This window comes from Caloenas nicobarica, chromosome 19 (assembly GCF_036013445.1).
Source record: "Caloenas nicobarica isolate bCalNic1 chromosome 19, bCalNic1.hap1, whole genome shotgun sequence".
NCBI lineage: Eukaryota > Metazoa > Chordata > Aves > Columbiformes > Columbidae > Caloenas > Caloenas nicobarica.
In genome coordinates this window covers 6,256,192-6,278,149 of record NC_088263.1, presented here as the reverse complement: position 1 = coordinate 6,278,149, position 21,958 = coordinate 6,256,192, and the positions used below count along the sequence as shown (strand labels likewise).

At 42.5% G+C, this 21,958-nt stretch overlaps 1 protein-coding gene across 1 annotated transcript; it reads right to left on the bottom strand.

Moving 5' to 3' along the window:
* Positions 1-1,072: 1,072 nt before the first annotated feature.
* Positions 1,073-9,390, bottom strand: SET (SET nuclear proto-oncogene). The gene is made up of 8 exons (XM_065648742.1): positions 9,100-9,390; positions 7,667-7,724; positions 6,507-6,649; positions 5,702-5,805; positions 5,412-5,525; positions 3,664-3,834; positions 3,418-3,564; positions 1,073-2,422 (listed from the first exon to the last, which is right to left on the bottom strand). The coding sequence occupies exons 1-8, from the start codon at positions 9,170-9,172 to the stop codon at positions 2,399-2,401; spliced, it is 834 nt and encodes a 277-aa protein (XP_065504814.1). The 5' UTR covers positions 9,173-9,390; the 3' UTR covers positions 1,073-2,398.
* Between the last annotated feature and the right edge of the window lie 12,568 nt (positions 9,391-21,958).

The window sequence follows — 21,958 nt, the reverse complement described above, 5'->3', positions numbered from 1 at the left end:
TTTGACACCCTGTAAAATCCTAAAGAATGTGCAAGAAAAAAAAAAAATCTCAGAAGTAGCATTATCCAACTTCTCATTTCTTGTTCATGGTATTTGACTTTACAGAACCTGAAGCTTTGATTACTTTCAAAAGTTTTTATAGGTTTTCTGCCAGTAACCAACAGGGGTGTAACAATCATCGCACAATATTTTTCGTAAAGCATGAAAGACTAGGATTCTTTTCTTTGAAGAACTACAATCAATTAGGACTACATAAAAATTAAATAACAAGGCATCAGGGCAAGTAATAGCACATCAACCCTCTACCACAACAGGAAGCGGTTTTCCATCTTGCAACAAAGGAATCAAATGGAGGAGAATCTAAAATTTATAGACTTCATAGGTTTTGTTCCTTCTCTCTCTAGATGGTAAGAAGCCAATTAACATTTTACTTTGCTCTGCAAGCAGGATCAGGGCAGATGGTTTTGCTGAGATGGAATAAAATAAATGGTTGTCTCATTTTTGCATTGATCCCCTGCAGACTGGACGTTGTTATTGTCTCTGACAACTGGATTGAATCCAAGCTGGACCGGACACTTACAAAATGTTTCCCCCACACACATTATTTGGGCATGTCTCAAACAGAGATTAATTTTGTTCTGCTAAGTGTATTCTTAAGCATAATAATAAAAAAAAGAGACGAATTTGACTACAGCAAATTTTGTGATGAAAAGGAATCAAAGTATATAACAGCAAGTCTTCCCAGAAGACAGTCTTTTCTACACATCCAAAAAGAACTAGCTGTTTGAATTTTAGATTAGCTGATACAACATTTAAAAAAATATTTCAAAAGCACAGCATGTTAAAACAACTTCCATTACATTTTGTGGAATACCAGTACCAACAACCTCTATGTGAAATTGTTACAAGCTACTCAAATGCAGTTGCTCAAAATGAAAATACAGTATATCTAAAGCATATATACATGCTGCTACCAAGGAAAGAAAGCAGTGAAGTAGCAACTTTTTATACACAAGCTTCGCTAAGAATCTTCCTCTTTGAAGTAGCCCAAAAATTAACTTGCACTTAAGATTTATTTTCAAGTGAAAAGACTTACAAAAACACTCATATCTTATTATAAGACCTCTTGGTCTTTTTATTCTGAGCTTGCATATTTTCATGCAAACTGATTTCCTGGAGATACAGTACTGCAAGTTACTACTTAAGAGTGATTTTTCTTTTTGCAAAACATGAATATAAACCCCTGTCTTCACACAAGGCATATGCACCTACAGCCCTGTCTTACAGAGTTATGTAATTCTGTGTGCAGTAAGAACTACCAAATGAAACATTTTACAAGTACTGAAATAGTGGAAACAGAATGAAATCATTATCAGTCCATACAACCGCAAGGTTGCATTGTACTACATACTGACCAAATGCCCCCAAAATGCGAAGAAACTACAAGCAAGTTCAAAATAGGATATTAAAACTGTTTGTTTCAGTGAAGACCAACCAGTCCCTTTGTGTACACATTTAGTTTTATTGTAACAAAGCAACTTGTACACTTTAACGTTTAAAACTGAGCATCTTTCTTTCCTTTCCAGTGAAACAAAAAAAAAAAAAAAAGAATTTAAAAATAAACAAGAACAAAATTACAATAGAGAATGTCAATTCCAAATAAGATCCTACAGGTTCTGCTGATTCTCCATCAAGTGGCAGGGCTCAAAGTCATCATTAGGAGAAGATTTTATTTTAAAAGTGTCATCTTAAACTGCGAGGATGTTTGTTAAACATCACAATTAAACATGCCAAGGAGAAGAAGCCATGTTGTCAAAATGCCCACTTAACCCACCCAAACATCTGAAACCCACCCCCGCTGACCTTCTATAACCCCATTTTTATTTTTTTATTTATTTTTTTTTTTTTAGTTTTTTCCTTTTTTTTAAACAAGAGAAAGTAGACAGATACATGTTGGTAAATGCTAACTGTCCATATTCACATAGAGACACAGTGTAATCTCTGAGCCCAATATACAGAGAAAGAAGGAAAAAAGCTAGATTCTATGCACTACTACACAGGGGCCTAGCACTCTTCAGCTTCCAGCAGAGTGAAGGGAGCAGAAGGTTTTCTTTTTTCCCACAGAACATGGTGTGTTGATTCCATAAACAGTTTTTGTTTTGAGACAGAAAGGGATAAAAATGAACCTGAAACAGAAACCGGTAGATTCTTTTCCACTGTATTCTGCTCAAGGTATTTCCCCCAAAATAAATTGTGAACCATGGTGCAGAGGAGAGAAAAAGAGACCTCAAGAGAACAAGGCGACTGAGCACAAGAAAAAAAAGACAGCAACTTGCTCCCAGGGACTGGAGAAAAATTAAAAAGGTAAAAAGGGGGTTTGGAATCCATCAGTGTTCAATTAGTCATCTTCTCCTTCATCCTCCTGTTGAAAGATAAGCAACAGTTAAAAAAAAAAAATCCAATCACTAAACTTCAGATAGCACAAACTTTCAAATTGCAATAACCTCAATTGTTTTACTACCCTACGGACTACAGCTCTACACTGTCACTCAGAGCATGCTGTACGACCATTGCTCTTTCCCTCTTCACTAAGGAGTAGTAACACTTGCTGCAAGTACCTATCTATCCAGAACTCAGTTATTAACTGATATCCCAATGAAAGAAGTTCAGGTTTGATAAACTACTCTGACTTAGAATCACTACATTGACATAATTTGATCATTTAGCAATTGAAGGGGTCATCTTTTTTTCCTCCCCTTGCTTAAACTCTGACGAGCAAAATGCTTCAACTTTCAGATGCTAAATTCTAGGTTACACATTAGAGCTCGGTACTCTGTGCCCACAACTGCCCTAACTCAGTACAAGTACATTTTTGCTGCTGAAATCCAGACGCACCACGCGCAATTACCAGAAACAAAGACATTCTGAACTTTAAGTTACTGACAGCCTGAACACTGTCCCTGGAACCCCTCGCTACTAAAGAAAATTTATAATTCCTGAACCCAGAGTCTTAGCTAAGCTGGCAATACACAGAAATAAACTAACAGGTGGGAGGATGACAGAACCAAGTGCATCAACAAAAGCTATTTACAAGTAAAGTCTTGCTAGAATGCTAATTAAATAAGAATTTTGTTACGATAATATCCTAGTTCTTCTAGAGCACCTCCCTTACAAACTTACTGAAACTACTTATTTGCACTGTCTCTCTTATACACAAACATACTTTACTACACTGAGACCACTCTACAAAGTTAAGCTAGTAAGAGTTCTGCTTCACCCCTCCAAACTCCCTGTCAGTGACTGTACAGAAAATAACTATTTTACCTTTGTAACAATGGCTCAGTGTTCTTACAAGCTCCCTCTTACACATTTCTTTTGATTTCATACACCAGAGATGGAAGAGGTAAGATGACTCACCTCTCCTTCCTCTCCCTCATCATCATCTTCATCTTCCTCCCCCTCATCTTCATCTCCTTCTTCATCAATATCCTCCAATCCTTCTTCCTCTTCATCATCATCATCATCCTCCTCTCCCTCCCCTTCTTCATCATCCATATCAGGAACCTTGAAGACACACACGCAACATTAACTACAGTGATCGAATTCACTTTCACTTGCGCAGCGCTATCATGGTACAGATCAACACCTCGGGGCTGTACTTACCAAGTAGTACTGTAGCGGATTTGGCCAGATGTCATCCTTGATGACTTCTCCTAGTTCATCAGCCCCTGCATCAGAGTGGTCAGTGAACCAGGTAAAGAAACTTTCTGGCTCTTCATGCTGCCTCTTCCTACTGGCTTTGTTCTGTGTCTGGCTTGAACGTTTTGTCAGGTCCTGAAAAAAAAAAAGAAGTTCCCTGAAGAAGTGATCTTTACGTGGCTTGTTTTGTTTTGGTTTTTTTAATAAGCACCGTTTAGAAATTTACTTGTCTGAACAACCACAAGAAGTCACCTATTACTCCCTCTTTCAAGGACAAGTCTTTAAGAAACATTTGGAACCCGAACAACTCACAGGAAAAGATACCACACAGCCACTTGCATTTCTCCTGAACATGAGGAAACAATAAAACCACCTGTTTCTTTTAATAACCTCCACTGAAATTTCATTTGATCTTGCATTATGCTTGCCTATCACAGGGAGGCTTAAGTATGACAAGCGTTGAATGATATACTGAAAAGATCTCACAACACCTAAATGCTACTCAGAGTAGCTGTAATTGTACCTGAATGCTACAACTGCTGCATACACACAATTTAAGAAGCACTCAGTCTCCACACCTCTAAGCTCTGTCTTTAACTTTAGATAATGAACTGCCTAGACTTCTTATCCTAAGATTTCCCACTTTCAAGTCTTCAGGCCATTCTTTGTCACAAGTAGTAAAAAAACTACACAAACTGCTAAAACATACAGTCACAAGAACATACGTGAGTCCTGTATCTACCACCTTACCCCAGAAGTTTACCAAGTTTGCAACAATCTGTTTGCTCAGTCTGAAAATTACTATCCGCTATTTAAATCCATTCTTTCTTTGATCATAGGGTAATTCCAAACTTTTAGCATTTGCTTTCTTGATAGAATCACAACATTTATAGGTTTAGGCTGTTTAATGAAAAACAATACCAGAATTTGCATTGGTTTTGTGGTATGTTGTAAAGATCATTTGGCTAGTTTGTACTGGACTGTAACTTCTAGTAAAAGAGGAAAAGTTGTAGTTCTAAATGAAAAAAGATAAAGTTTTCTTCTTGGTCTGACAGTGACAAAACAAGCAGCAATGTAACTGCAACCTCAGTCCTACTTCTAAATACTCGTTTCAAAATGTTCAGGATAACATGAAAGCGCTCCCAACTTTTACAGAAGGTAACTACAGCAAATTAATTATGTTTGAATACTGTCTGGATGAAAAATGCGCCCACGTTATTGCGTGGCTGCAACTTCTCCAAAGATGTGCTGTCTGGAAATGAAGTTGAGGAAAAGAAAGAAAGAAAAGAAACCAACCAACCAACCAAAATCAGACACCCCTAATAAGAACCACCCCCAACCCCGCTGTCCTCGGAATTCCTAATTTAACAGCTATTTTAAGAAAACAACAGAACACAGACTCTAGATCCACTACAAAGAGAGAGGAGCTAATGCACTTGTTAATCCTTCCATCTGGTCTACTTGTACTTTCACTGTGTTACTGGTAATGCTCAGCCAAGCAAGAGAATTGACGACAGATCTCCATGTAAACAGGGTATTCCAAATCCTGCAAGATGGGCATGAGCTATGGATCTCGAAAAATGGAAAGGGGATTGAGAGGAGAAGACAAAACTGCTTCAATATTTTTTTTTTAAAAAGGCAAAAATAACGTTATTAAAATGATGGTATCACACAGAGGAGCAATCATCTCTCCCAGATGCACAGACACATACCTTCCCAGATTTCCATTTGATCTCAGTTGACTTTGAAGATGGGTCTCCACTTTCATTGAGGTGAAACTCTTTGGAGAGAACTTTATTTTCAAAGTATGGATTCTCATCAAAATACTGCAGAGTTGAAAGCAAAGAGTTAGAACCCACATAATGTACAGACATGTGCCAAGTAAAACCTGGTACTAAATGGAAAACCGAAGAAATTAAGTTACAAACAACAACCCAATATGCAATTAGATTCAAAAAAACTAAGAAAAACCACAAGTGAAGGAATTAGTTAAAGTACTTACAAAATCTATTCTGTAACCTGATTTGATGTCTTCAAATTCTGTCACTTCAACTCTGGTCAAATAATGCAGTGCTTCCTCATCTTCTTCTCCCAGCAGTGCAGATACTAAGACAGAATTAGGAATCCCACATCAAAGCTATGAAATGTCTCATGCAGATGAAATACAGGTAGTTGATAGCAAGTAAGATTTGAGAAGCAACATATCTGTCCAAGCCAACTTCTCACAGACCATTTTTGTCGAGTTACCAGCCAGACTATTAGCATTTGTGTGATCTGCATTCACTGAAGTGAAAACATTACATTTGCTTCTTGTAGTTCAACATTAGAAAGCAGCAAAAGCTACCTGTGTACAACTACCCTTCTCTCTGATACACATTTTCACACATGCGTTTTGCCCAATCTAAGCAGTCTACAAACTCGTTTTGTCCTCTCAGAAAGTCTGTTGTCAAGAATCCTAAGGAGCTCACCTCCAAGTAACAGAAAACCCCAAACAAACTAGAATACTTTTTCTTTAAAGGGCTAAGAAAACTAAGAAAAGTGGGAAACATGTTATTTAAAATGCAGAAAGAAAATCAACATGGGATTTTAGTGAACAAGATGTTCCTTTGGTCAACAAATACAAGAAATAAAAAGCTTATAAAATGGACTTGAGGACATATATGCATATGAAGCAAGCTTCTGTTCAAACATACACCCAGCAACAATTCCAGAAAACCCTCAGAGCTGCAAGACACTCACATAATGAGCAAGCAAACACTGAAATTACAGGAAAAAAAAAAAAAAAAAAAGGGCTATTACGAACATACCTTGTGGGTGGTTGACAAATGTTGTTACCCAGAAATTCGGGATTTTGGCGATCAATTCTGACCTCTTCTGGAAGAATGGTTGGCGGAGTTTGTTGTATTTCTGTTCTACTTTCAAAATTTCCTCACTGGCTTGTTCATTCAGTCTGTAATAGAAAGTGCCACATTAACCACTGGAGAGAGAACTGAAATTGCAAGACGCATCATCAGTAGTTAGCTAAAAACTGGCTTCTGATTAGGCTAGTCTGCCATATTCAACAATTGAGGTATCTCAAAGAAAAAACTAAGGCCCAAACCTGTGACAACTACTAAGAAACACACTACCAGAAGCAATCTCGCTGCTCTTAACAAAACGTTCTTAACACATTGTATGTTTTGCAGCATTACACGAGGGACAGACCCTTATTTATGCAAAGCAAAGTACTATTTTACCTCTTAAACATTTTGTCTGCAAAACCCCTGAAGATGCATAATACATAACACTGTCACTTGTTCTTTGTAACTTTTGGACAGGCAAGCAAGCTACAGCAGGGCAATCTTGTACCCCACACAACTAAAATCTTAAGACGTAACATTTAATTGGTTTTGTAAAAAGGCAGAGCCCTGATACTGCAACACGTGGCTAGAGCCTCAACAGCCACCTGCAGACTTCGTAGGACAGTGGGCATGGAGATAAGATCCAGGCAAATACTGACCCAGAGCCCACAGAGAGGTTTTGGATAAGAAACTAATGTTTTCAGTGACACTTCCTACATATTATTCTACAAGCACGTTAATATATAATTTAAAAAATTATTACAAAAGCTGACTTGTCGACCAAGTTTTTTCTTCTGCTCACATACAGGAAAATCCTTTTGCAGAACAGCATACACGTTAACTTGAAAAAACAATAAGAAGTCAACTTCTCTTATCAAAACTATCACAATTAATTTAAAATTTTAAACTCGAGTTCTACCTTTTTAATTATACACAATTAAATAAGAAACCAGGATACTACTTCAATTTCTTTTATCATACACTAATAAGTCAGAACACAAGTGGATCTTGGTGGAGTTTAAGGAGAGTGAGAACTGCTACTAGTGCGTACTTTGCTAAATATTTTTATTTTTGAAAGTTACATTTTCACTTCTGCCCAAACATTTTAAAAGTTTGTTCATGTTTACCTGTCTATTTCATTCTGTACTTCATCAATGTGTTCAATTGCTTCCTGTTGCTCTTTTTCTGAAAAACAAACAAAAAGGCATCAATATCCCTTCATTCTCAAGTCTGACAAATCTCCTGGGGTTTTCCCTGAAGATCTTTTCTAGTCATCTACTTTAGAAGTACACAGATATTTCTATTAAATATTGTGTCACTAGGCCTTAAAGCTTCAGCTGATTCACGGGTGTACTATGGCTGAAGTGCAGAAAAGTTTGACAAAGCGGCACTCAAAGTGAGTTTACCTTTAGAAATCACAGCTTGCATTCCCCTACACAGTTTAATGAGTCGATTTAAATGCTAAGTCAATCATGACAGGAGGATACTAACAATTTAATGAAAGAGTTGTAAGCCACATCCGCTAAGACCAACACATTGGAAGGAACGTCAAATAATTTAGAGGGGACAGAAACACCGATACAAGCAACGTAACTGGGAACGCACCACCTTCTAAAAACCAAAAAGAACGTTTGAAAGGGCGGTTACGAGCACGAAAAACTTCCAAGTCGCCGTTTGGCAGATAATTTCTAATCGGAACTTTCCCTCGCCCAAGTCTGAGCACGGTCTCGGTTCCAGCGGGCTGTTTACCTATCGCGCCGGGAGATGAATGAACGGCCGCGGGAAGCGGCTGGGCAGTGCCGCACGCTCACCGCTCCCCCGCCGAGCTTCCCGCACGGCTCAGCCCGCGTTCGGGGGCAGCTTTCCCCGCGGCTGGACGCGCTGTCCCCCTCCCACAGCGGAGAGGCGACCGGGTACGGAAAGCACGTGTGCGAGCGGAGCTGGCAGCGGGCGCAGCACCGCGGGGCGCGACGGGGGGAAGGAGGGACGGGAGCGCTGCGCCCTTCCCGCGGCGGCGGCCGGGAGGAAACCCACGGCGCGGCGACCTTTAAAAATCCCGGGGCTGCCGCGATCGCACGTGGGGCCGGCGCGGGCGGCTCCATCGCCGCCCCAGCACCGCGTGGCTTCCCCGGGCGGGCGGGCCCCGCTCCATCCCCGCGCGGCGGGGCAGCACCACGCGGCCGCGGCGGCGCCGAGAGCAGGAGGCGGCGAAGCATCATGGCGGCGGCGGAGCACAATGAGGCTCCGCGGATGCTGCTCCGGGAGGGGGGGCGGGGGGGGTCCCGCTGCTCCGCCAAGGCCGCAGCGCCCCCCGCCCGGCCCCGCCTGCGCCCGTGGGGAAGGAGGCCGGGCCGGGGAGCGGAGACAAAAGGGCGCTAACATGGCCTCCTCCTGCTGCCGCTGGGGCCTGCACATCCGCCCGGCCGACCCCGCGCTCTTCCCGCCTCCGGCCCGGCCGCGGCCCGTGTGGCTGGGGAAAATGGCGGTCGGTGCGGCGCGGTGCGAGGCGGAGGCCGCGGCGGCTGCCGCCATTCCCTTCCCGCCCCCGGCGCGGCCTCACCTGAGGTCTCGTCGGCCCCATCGTGGTTGGAGTTCAGCTCCTTCTTACTGACTTTGGCCGCCGGCGCCGACATGTTGGTGGCTGCGGAGCGGAGCGCGGAGGGAGGGGGGCTGTAACGGGACTGAGCGGAGGGGGGGGGGGGGGCGGGCACAGACTCCTCCTGCTGCTGCTGCCACCGCCGCTGTGGCTCCCTCCGCCGTCGGGGCGCTCCCGCCTCCTCCGCCCGGACCTGCGGCTGCCGGATAACAGGGGGCGGCAGCGGCGCTCGCACTGCCTCACGCTCCCCACAGCCAGAATCACCACCACCGCCGCCGCCTCCTCCTGCTGCTGCTGCTGGCGAGGGGCGGGCAGCGCGGCGCGCATGCGCAGCACCCCCCCCCCGGGGCACAGGGGGGACGGCGGCCGCAGCGCGCAGGCGCACTAAGCCCCCCCCCCGGCGCTGGGCAGCGAGCGGCAGAACGCGCAGGCGCGCCTTGCTCCCCTCCTTGAGAGCGGGTGAGCGCGCCGCTCTGCGCAGGCGCCGGCACCGCCTCCTCGCCGCGGGCGGCCCGTGCGCAGCCGCAGAGAGGCCCCTCGCCAGCCCCGCCCCCGCCGACCACCCCACGCTGGTCGCCCATTGGCCGCGCCTTGCGCCCTCGCAGGGAGCGGGGGGCGGCCCTCGGCGCGAGAGGCGGGAGAAGGGCGGGGGGGGGGGGGGAGCAGGGCGGCGGCGCGCGCAGGTGTGCCTGTGGGGCGGGGGGGGGGGGGGGCGCGCATGCGTCCGCGCGCAGCGGTCGTTGCCTGGCGCACGTGGCCGCGCGCGCTCGCGGCGGGTGCCGCGCTCGAGGCTCGCGCGTGCCCTCGCGGCCGCCCCCGCCCTGTGTGGAGAGCCCGTCAGGGACGGGCCCGATCCCGCTGCCCGCCCGGGGAAACGGGGTGGAGGTATTTGGGACCAGCGACACCCAGATGATCCCAAAACGGCAGCCGTGCTGGACAGTCACTGCCTGAGGTTGGCCCCGCTGGGGTAGCCCCGGCACTGCCTGTGTGGAGGTGAGGTTGTGTTTCCACCCTGCCTTGCTCTGGGGACATGGCGGCCCCATCGCGCTGCACGGCCTGCCTTAGCTGGAACATGACCCAGTGCAATAACTTCAGATGTTAAATTCTAATGGCACAGAGGCCCTGTCAGTCAGATCCAGCCCACTCGGTAAATGTGGGAACTCGACTCCAGAAGGTCATGGAACCCTGGCGGCTGCCAGCACACCTGCCACTGCACCCAGAGCAAGCAGACTTTAAATAACCCTTTTTGTCCCTTTCCTGTCCACCTGTCATGGAAGAGCTCATTGCAGCTTCACAGCTACAGCTAGTACTGTTTAGCCCTTAAAGGAACAGCCAAACGATTCTTTTCTATCAAAATACACAATATAACATTCACAGATTAATATTACAATACAGGTCAGGCTAAGAAACAAGCACAGCTTTGATGAAGTAGGAACTTGCCTTTTGTGTTTGCTTTCCAGTTACACGATATTATTTTCTCCCTGCTTGTTTCTTTTTTGTCTCCTCTTCAAGTTGCCCTTCCAATGGATTTACTCAACAAGGCCTGGATTAGTTCCTGCCTCCTCAGAGATCTTACTATAGTTTTCTGATTCCTGCTCCCACCTGTTGGTTCCCAATCCCAATTGCTTTTTTCTTTTGTATTCCCAGCTGTCACTTCCTACCCGCTACGTCCTTGCTTCCATTGCCACCCACAACTGCGGCGGCGTGTCCACAATTTGTATTGTGCTTCCCTGTGCAAACAGGAGAGAGGAGCTGCCGTCTGTTAGTCCTCTGCTTTCACTTACATCAATCAGCTCTCTTAACTGCTGGGCACAAAAGGTAAGCAAAACACTGAAACTTTATAAAGGCAAGATTATCAAATCCTTCCCAAGAGGGATAGCTCAAGGCCTTCCTGAAGCCCATCACAGTGAGATAACCTCTCTCATATGCCATATGCATCTCCCAAGATCAATTAATCTGGACACCTTAACATTCAGACAAGGTAAGCTCATGTGCGTGGGATGGTTTTCTTCCTTCTGTTTCCCTTGTCTCTTTCCTATGCAGTTGTATCTGCTTGGTGTTTTTCCTCTTTCTCAGCTCTATAATAGAACAGTAACATTTTTTCCTGAACTATACTGTCCAAGTAGCTGTGCTGCCTATATCACAAATACCTATTTTCCCTCTGCATTACAGAGTTAGAATTTGTGCTTTGGTTTGAACTTCAGGTTGCATGGTTCAGGTTTCAAAACTATACCGTATGTGGCATCTTTCAAACTCAGCACGAGTACTCTGGTTTTGACAAATAAGGGAGCTGGATCTTTGTAGCCTTCTGGATGGCAATGAATTTTGTCAAACGAATGAAGAAAATTTGTGTTAGCTTTCCTTTATGTGTATTTGGATATATAGGGGGTTTGGCAGCAACTGATAATGATTAATGACCATACAATTTACGTAGAGTGTAGCAGTAACTGAATGTTTTTCTTAAGAACTGAATAAACAGAGCTTCTTTGTAAAGATAATCTCATATTTGCTCCTTGATGTAAAAGTTAAGATCTTCCAATATTTCTTTCCCTAGTTAGGTATGTTACAGAAACATAATAGGTCATCACACATAGTTTCTGGAATGTCCAGTTAGCTGTAAAATTTAAGCACAAACCCCAAATTTGGCAAGTGAAATCAGAAAATGTGCTAAATCCTCTCAAATACAATGTAATGATGTGTGAAAAAGAAAGAAGAGTACATTTCCTGCTAAGTATTTCTGCAAGACAAAATGGGCATACATAAAATCATGCAAGTCAAGATAATTAATAGCAACTTATGTTTTTATAGCCTTCCATCCCAAAAAATCTCACAGCCTTTACAGAAATTATTGTAGAGAACTATAAAACAAGGATCATTTTACTGCTACTGAAACGCAACGAGCTGCTTAACAATTGTACATCTATGCTGAGAGCCTGGTCTTCCACGGGGAACTTGCAGACTTGGGCTGTGTATTAGAAGCAAAGATCCCCCTTGGAGTGCAAGACAAAATTTTTTAGAGTATATGAAAGCTTTTAAGATTACTGAGTACACCAGGGAGTTGAAGGCTGCACAACATCTCAAGCACACATAAGCTTGTACGTGATGGTAAAGTCTGACTGGCGTATCAGTGCTTACTCTGAGCAGCCGGCAGAGACACACCGGCTGGTTTGCTGCGTGTAATCAGTTTGACAGCCCCCAGGAACTGCCGAGTCCCCATGACCCTAGAAAGAGAGTTTGGCACGTATATTAAACAGTCAAATACCTCCCCCTTCAACTGTTTGTCCATCTCCACAAGTCACAGACCTTCCCAGTCAAGCACTCACATTAGAACTGAATGGTTAGATAATGACGGAAGAATCTTCCACGTGTCCTTGCAGTTGTTGCAGTTGAAACCCTCGGATGAAAATATTTCTGGGCTGATAACTGCCTTTGAAGCAGGGTGGTGGTTCAGTAACACAGATGACAGGGAGTGACTAATAGTATGTAGTTGAATAAATCCAGTGATGCTATTTGGATTTCTGGGGTGTAAAGTTTCCATTACACAGTTGCTAAGCCTGATTTTTATTTTTTCCTATATTGACCTTTCTTAACTTACCAGAGCGTTTGCTTGTAATATATGAAGAGCTGGATGGTCCTGTAACACTTGTCCTTGTTCCCAGATACTAGAGACAAAGAGGCAGTCAAAATATTCTTAGAAATCTTAAATGAAATTCCAAGTCAATAAAACCTAAGGTACTCCTGAATGTGAGACATAAGCTTTTCAGATATGTGGGTGCTTAAGAATGTTTTGCTCATATTCTTCACATAAGGTGTGCAGTTGTGAATTTTGTAGGGAACTGAGCGGATCTGTGCCTTCCAGAATAATAGTGGAGGTTGTTTATTGGAAAATTCTCTTGAAGTTACATTCTGCATTGTGAAATTAAGAGTCCCTGCCCGAAGAGACATTGGACTGGAGGAGTTTCCTGCCCTTCTTGACTTTCATTCAGGTTTTATATCTCAGACATTTATGTTGTCCTGTTCCCTGGCTTAGATGGAGCCCTGTGGCTGTTAAATACTGATCAACTGTGCCAACAGACATATATATAGATGCTGTTATAAATCCAGCACTACTGAATTGCTGTTTCTAAAAGCAAAAATGTTTAAATATTAACTTGTCCAGATGTGCTACTACCACTTCCAGATGTGAATATCCATCTCCTCTTGCCTGAGGAGTTCACAGTCCAAGATGGAATCTGAAATGAACAAAAATTTTGTTTGCAAACACGTACTGGCACATGCAGAGGTGTCTCTTCACTATCTCCAACACCTGCAGGGTGTCACAAGGGGAGATACTTAGATTTCATCAGTGCATTCACACCAGTGGGTGTTCAAAAGCTCTCTGTAGGGATACAAAATTATTAGTTTTGAAGGACAGTATTAGAGCCAATCCATCCTGCACTGAGGCAGTGGAAGTCTTCAGCCAAACTTTTACAGAAAATGTCTGAAAACCACGATGTTTATTTGAAATCATCTAGTGATTAAGCGATATATGTTGTACTTGGCTTAGTATTTACTTTTGAGGCTTTATTTTACTACGTATACTCCTGTGTAATGAAAGCTCTAAACAGAAGTTGGAAAAACTGACCACTTACAAGAACTATTCCTAGGTATAATGATCAATCACAAGTAAAGACACTTTCAAACTGGAACACTGCAGTATTTATACTGGGAGTTATTCTGCACTACCTGTGCCAACCAAATTTTTATGGAGAAGGTCCTGAAATAATTCACAGAGGAAGTAGCTACTTGTCTTCGCTTTCCTTCAGTGGTGCTCTGTCTGAAGAAAGGCTGTAATTTCCCCATGGGAGGGCAGAAGCTCTAGTGCTAGATAGTGTCTGTCTAATGAGACACAATAGATATGGATAAAAATTCATGGAAGTTACAGTATTATAAATTTAAATGAATGCTGAATTGAAGTTTTAGGGTAACTAAGCAGTAGGGGTAGAACACTGTTGAGGACTATGAAAAACTAGACTTCGTACTTCTGTGGGTTCTCCTGCAAGGAGACTTTCAGATGATCCTCTCCCTCTGCTCCCCTCATGGGAAAATTAAAAGGGACAAACTTTTCTACAACGAGAATTTATAAACTTCTGCTTTCCAGGATTTTAACTCTGGCCAATTCCTGAGACCCGTAATTATCATCTCCTCAGTCCTACAGCGGGAAAACTCATTGCTGAATCCTAAACAAAGTTGAGTAACACTTCAAGATTTGGTCCCTCAGGAATAATAGTAGACACTAAAATTTTACACTGTCTATATTCCATCTTGTTACCAAGTGGCAGCTGGTTTTGTGGGAATCATTAAAAACTTCCCTTGTTATCTAGAGCACTATCGATACTTGAACTCTCAGGGTGAGTAACCTCTGTTTCTATCCAGAAAATACCAGATTAAAATAAACATACGTGACATTGCTCAGTGAAAAGCGAGTACGGTATTTACAATTCTGTAGTTTCAAGTTGGCATTATTCAAACATTTGCAGTCTTGTGTAGGAGTATAATGACAGAAAAGGTGAAACAAAAAAGGAGAAAATACGTAGGGATCTGTCATATACGGGTTTTGCTACAATAACACATCGTACACATTATTCTTTTTCATCTGAGAATGCCAAAGCTCATTCAAAAATCAAGTTATATATAAAAAGCTCTGTGAGGAAAGTAAGTCTTTTAATGGTAGGTTAACAGAATGCCAGAGTTATTCAGAGTTATTCCCCATTAGAGCCAGAACTCAGGAATAGAACTAGTCTCCAGCTTTCGCTACATAAAATCCTGCATGAGTTGCCAACAATGAAGATCTGTGAGTGGAATTTGGTTAATTGTGTCAGTCTGTAGGAACGCTTATTGTTTTTTGGTATTACAATAGCTCTAAGAGTCCTGAGCATTCTGCGACAAGGTGCTATCTGAACACAAAGCAAAGAGGTGGTTCTGACTTGGAAGAATGTAAAGTCTTTCAGGACATAGTTTGACAAACTATTTTTTTGGTAGAAGTTCCTACTTATGCATTCCCCACCACACATTCCTCCCCTCTTCCCCTTCCCACTGTCCCTGAATTATGCCAGTGTAGTATTTTTTTGTGTATTTTTTTGTGTTAAATTGAATCGGGAAACTGCTTTCAATTAGAATTAGTCCCCATAAAAACCATTTATTTTTAACTTGGACTAGTACCCTGATCTGGTTCCCTGGTGCATGAACAATGTTACAAGAAAGAGGGTCCCTTGAAGGCAGGAATGGACAAGGAAAGGGTAAGGACAGGTTGCATAAGTCTTGCTTACTTAGAAAGGTGTCTGTCAAACTGTGACCTTAACTCAGCCTAACCAGGACAAGGTTGCGATTGTAACCGGTGTGAAAAACCAGAAATATTTCTTTCATGAGTTTTATTTAAATTAACACAAGCAAGTGGTATATATCAATAAACAAAATAGCAACTCTGCCACCTCAGGTGATACTGTAAAAGTTTTCAGAGTAGAATTTGAGATCATTGACAAAGAGTCATCCTTCCCCTTTCGGATTCAAAAATAGCATCTCTCAGAAACACACAAAGGAAATAACCTTTAAACTCCGTGTTTGTTTTGCAGTGGCATGACTAGAAAATAATTTCATCTGCTTTTACAAAAGGGGGGAATGTAAAACAAAGTAGAAACCATTTCCCTCCCACCACAGTCGTACATCTATTATCTGACTCACCACTTCTGGGACTCCTTCTGGCAGCACTGGTTTTATTGCACTGAAAATTCAAGCATGTGAAAATGTTCTCTATTTTCAGGTTACTTTGTTCACTGTTTCGTTCAGGTCAGTATTCCTTCCTTTAGAGGTTTGGAACTCAGTAAGTGCTGGATATTGCTGTTCTTAAGCCTTGTGAGGACCAGCACAGTGGAAAAGAAGGGGGTAGGGAAGGGAGAAACTAAAGGGGAGGAGAGTCCCTATCTGAAGGGAGACTCCAGAGTAGGAAAATTTTCCTGACATCCATTCAGTCTCCAGCAGGGTCTCCTTCAAGGGCTTTTACTGAGATCCAAAGGGCCTTGCAATTCACAGAGGCATTTACATGCAGCGTGTCCCTCTGGGAGCTGAGGTATAACTGTACTCCTGGATAATAATAACAAAGAATACTACCAGACTCCCATTGAAATGTCAACCAGGCACTACTGTTGTAGAGAGTAACAAAGAGATGCTAATATAATTAATTATGAAGCCTCAGTACCCTCATTAACACATCTTTAGTGCCTCAATCTTTGAAAATCAGCTGTATAAAGTGACTGTCAGAGTTAATTCCTTATAAATTGCCTCCTGTCACATCCCAGCACTGCAGCAAGTTCTCTCAGGCCTTGTTGATGCTAAGAAATCTGGCTGATTTTTTTTTTTTAGTACTGATGCAGTTATACCGGTGTTATTAAAGGTATCCTCTGTTGCATAAGCAGGAGTTTGTCAGGCTAGAATAGAACAAAATAAAAATGCCTTTAGTCAACCCAGCTTCTACACCTGGTACCATAAATAGGAAAAGATTCAATGAATTAAATGGAAAACTAAGGACAAAAGAAAAACAGGAATTAAAGGTGTCACATAATTTGGCATTCAAAGGCTTCCGGACCTTTTTCTAAATTTGAGGATCGAAGCCAGTTTATAGCTCTCCCTCCCTCCTCCTCCTGCCTTTATGACAGCATTTCAGCTCCAGGCCTCATTCCAGTGCCTCCTCCCTCCCCACCACTCCCGCTTACAAATATATATTTCAATAGACTTAGGCTACATGGAGTTCCAAAACCAGCATGTAATTGGTGCCATTGTCTTTTACCCCTCTCCACAGAGAGCCACAGTAATGCCTTCTTAAGCCCTGTTTTGTCATGTTCTCACTCGTTCTTTTATTTTAAGTTAGACTTGTGTTGGAAACCCTACATACACACTAAAGAAAAAAGTTATACAGACTGGCTATATCAGTGGTTCATTCTGCTATTTCTGACTACCAGACTACTATCCTGTCATTCTCCTAAAAGTTATAAAAGTGCCACCTTGTAGAGGCGATAAAAAGTGATCATTACAAATCACTTGGCATTTTCTGCAGCAGTAGAAACACACTGACAGATCCAATTTATCTATACAAGATATTCCACTTCCCTTAATCTTCCATGTGTTTTTGAGAAGGTGATAATCTTTCTGTGGTGCATAATTTTGTAAAGTTATCTGTGTGTGTGTTTGCATAATATGCTCCAGGATCCTTTGGGATCCTTGTTATACTTGGGATAACAGACCAATCAAAATGGGATATTTTTTTTTATTTATTATTATTATTATTATTATTATTATTATTATTATTATTAATAATTTTTATTTATTTTATTTATTTTATTTATATTCAGAAGTGACTTTCACACTAAGTGTAAGATGTTTGCTGGTTTAGCTAAACTGACAATACACAAACCCTCTCAATGGAGGTGAAGTTTATATCAAGAAAAGGAGCCCTTGCAAATCTGTTTTTCCTACTGTATTAGCTAACGTCATGGTAGGAGCAGTATTTTAGTCTCTTAAATTACACATCCATACCCCAGTAAAACTATGATTGTTCAGTGTTCATAGAAATAATGTATTCTTATACATGTAAATAAAAGTAGCATGCTTAAAATTAAATAAATATATAGATTTCTGGAGAGTGATCGAGAGCTATCATGCAAATTCTGCTTGCTTTACATAGGTATAAATCTGATGGTACTGAGTGGAATGTAACTACTGATTTCTGAATGTCCTTTTTTGAAACAACACTTCTGCAAAGGATGGCCAGTTCTATTCAGATGACTAATACCTGTCTGCAATGCTTTTTGAGGTAGCCAGCTGCTTCATACCTATCAATTAAAATTCCAACGACTGTTTTGAAATACTGTAGATGTAGCATGAGTTGATGAAGTGATGCACAGAACAGAAATAATTTTTAGCCATGCGTGGTTACTGACTATGGGATTCATTTAAGGGATCTCAGCATTTTCTTCCGTGTTGTCAGCACTGCGAAAAGTCAGCTACCTTTTAAGAGTGGCGTGCCAGATTGTGCTTTTATTTCTGAGATGAGATGGTGGGCATGCTGGTATCAACTCAGCGGGAACTAGAGGCTGCTGAGTCTAAAAAGAGAGAGACGCTGCCAATCACCTCACTGACAGCATCAAGCCTCTGTCCAAGGCAGAGGCTCCCAGCTGCTGCCGAGTTCGGAGCACCATGACAGCCTGGAATTGGGATCCTGCGCCTTTCGCAGACGCGTCTGTCGATATGCCGTGGCTCTGGGCCCCGTGCCAGCTCTTGCTTGCCACTCAAAACCCACCGGCGTGGTGTCTTTGCATCCCTGTGGCGGTAGCTTCCAGACACCTGCCACAAAGCAAGCTTTCCCTGCGCGCCTTCCCGTTTTGGTTACGCTTGACTAAAATCTTTGTCTTATTATCACTAAAGGAATGAATATGGGATAGGCAATACCTGTACAGTGCAAGAAATCATACCCATAATATTTAATAAGGACCCCCCAACTGTTAATTCTACAAAGCATAATAGATCTATGATTTTAATAGAGACGGATTCTTTTTATAACATATCATGTCTCTAGGTGTAACAGAATTTTAGAAATAAGGCAAGGCGTTTTCTGCCTAAATTGAAAGTATGGTTTTCAAAGCAGAAAGGGCACACAGGGACATTTGGGAGGGGGGACAGAGAAAAGGAGGTCAGAAATCTGAGAAAATGTGTGAGCCCTGGAGAAGCAATACCTGGAAGATTCACACAGTTTGAGGTAACACCAAGGCCACACAAGGACCTGAAGCCTCATTAAGCTACTGAGCATCTGGTTGGCTACGCAGACACCGTGTTCCCAACACCAAACAGTTGTGGTGACCTTTCCTTCCTGCAGATTTAGTGAACAGGTGAATACCTAATGTTTTAAAATCACAAATCTCTAACAAAAAGAAATATGTTACATTAGCAATACATCCACAAAATTTGTACCATATATGGTTGAAACACTGCTCTGCAATTACTTGGGTTCTTTCTGCCATAAATTCCCAGCATGTTTTGCCAAGTCATCTAACCCTTAAACCTGAAATCTTCCCTGTCCAAAAATGGCACCAGCAGTTCCCTACCTTGCAGAGCTTTGGCAAGGGTAAAATAAATGCTTGTGGTATATTCTGAGTATGAGTAGCATCATGGGCAACACCAACATGAAGAAGAAAAAGCACCAATCAGCACTGCAGTGATAATAGCCACTTAGACAGACTTAGTAAGCTCAGGCTACTAGCAGCCCTCTCCCAGTTATCCCTGATTTTATTTCACTTCCAATGTAGTGTTACTATGTCAAAACAAAAATGTCTGTGTATCTGATACTGCCCTGACAGAAAGAAAAAGCAAGATATGACTTATTGAAATACTGTTGATATCTTGAAACCCCAGCAAGCCAGAGATATTGGCATAAAGAAGGATTAAACTGCAGTTAGAACAGTCACTTCTGGAGCTGTTTGCTCCTTTCTCATCTTTGGGAAAGAAGTCCAGACATGCAACACGTTATGGGGAACATGTACAACATTTGCAGTAACTTTGCATATTACTTGCTGAAAAAAATGTTGATTTGTTTTTAATCTGTTTCACATATTCCAGTTTTCTTATCTCACTTCGCCATCTCAAACCTCAGAAACTTTTCTCCTTAAATTCCCTCTGAGAAGTTTTAAAATTGCAGTCTGCACTCAGCATTTTTATTATGATAACAGACTGTATATAAATTCACACTTGTAATATTTACTTTACTATCAAACAGTAATATTCCTGGGCAGTTCTAATCATACCAATTAAAGATAATTTAGTGACAACTTAAGATGATCTATTTATAGATGATAAATCTTAGACATTAAGAACCTCTTAAAAAGCACTCTGCTATTGGGTTCAAATATTTTGCATCAGTTATTCAACATAAAGTAAATTGAGATTAAGAAAATCCCTCTACTTAATGCTTTTAACTGTTTGCAGTAGAAAAACTCATCCAGCAGTGCTCGCTTCATGTACTTTTAATAGGATTGTTGAATTTGAATAGAAAATATTTTTGTTTCATTCATTAAGGGACAGATTATCTAGTCACCATTTTGCAGCTTCAAGCAGGACAATCTGCTGATCTCTTAAAAAAGCCAAGTGCTGTACTAGGATTTCACCAACAACAGCAGCAGAGCGCTGTTCTGTGATACAGTGGTCTAGTTCTTGAATGAAGAAAGCGAGGCACAATACCAAGCATTTCCTCCAGAGAAGGGACTGGAATCCTGCTGTGACAAAACCAGTACATTGTTTCCGATACTCTCATGTCTTTTAAAGCTGCTTTGTCAATGGATGTTTAAAACGAGGTGGAAACAGAAAGCTGAATGAGAAATAAAAGATGGTAACATAGTGTCAAACCCATGGCTGCAGACACCTGGCTGAAAATCTAACAAGGAGTTCTAGAGCTTTCGCTTTTGAGATGCTTCACCTGTATTAAAATTAGTAGAAGAGGACAGCAGAGTATACTTTGTCATGCAGTGTTGTAATTCACATCCTGACGTTTGAGCTGATAAAAAATAAGCCATACCACCAAAAAAAGGACATGAAAACAATCCCCATCTTGGTCATACCAGTGGTACATCTAGCAGTGACCCAAAGAGAGGTGCCAGGAACCCACAGAAGAAGTGGGTTGCAGAGAGCGCTCAGACCCGCATCCTGTCACAAAAAACCAGCCTCCTGCTGCCCGCCAGAGCTGCCACCGGCACCAGCTGCTGCCCACCTCAGGGGATGCCAAACCTGAACCCACAGTTTACACCCTGGCAATTCGGATGAACTCCTGTGCTAATCAGAGACTAGAGGGCTGAAAGGACCATCCATCCAGCCCAAGAAGGCATTTATGCTCTGGGCTGTACGACAGTCATGGAGGTCCAGGCAACCCAGGGAAAGCATCACAGCAGATACATAGAACTGGATTGGAAATCTGGAGGCTTCGGTTCCATCGGGACTTTCTTTTCCTTGCTTTTGAAGGAGGTGCCATTTAACCTCTTTGTACTTTTTCAGTTTCACTATCTGTAAAGTGTCTATAACAATTCTTCATCATGAGTTTTATTGTTGTTTGTAAAGTACTTTAAATTCTTCAGAAGAACTGTTGCTCTCGGCTTTGACATAAACGGATTCACACGTGCTAAGGCAGCGCTACATCTGTTCTCATGGGCGCCTACTCTGTATCCTGCAATCTTGATTTTTACGTACAGGACAAACTCCGTCCCAGCACCAGCAGGAATAACCCCGCTGAAGCTATTGCATCTGTGCCTGCCTATGCCACAGCTAAATTTAGCCTGTGCGTTCATCGTTAAGTTGTTCCAATTAGAAAAAACCCTGTAAGTGATAATTCCTGACAGATACGAGTGTGCTTAAGGAAGTTGTGGCACCAGCAAATGTTTCTGCAGACACAAGCAGCACAATTGTACCTGCACCCCTGGGCAGATGTTGTACCCGGGTAACTACAGCTCCCCGGAGGAGCTGCCCAGCGCCAGCAACCCAGCCGGCATACAGCGAGGTTCAACAGTAATTCACCCACAGTACCAATTAACATAATTCCCTCACCAAAACCAACGAACGTAAAAAGCAAGGAAGCCAAAACGCACACCAGCCTTTGCATGCGTGTTCGAAGCTGACTCCCTGTCTCCATTTCCTCGGCAGGAACACGCAGTGGCGCCACCAAAGTGACGGATTTATAATTATGTTTCTAGCATTACGAATAATTCCTCCTTCGGAGGGTGGAGGGCTCCGGAGCGCAGCCCCCGGGCCTATG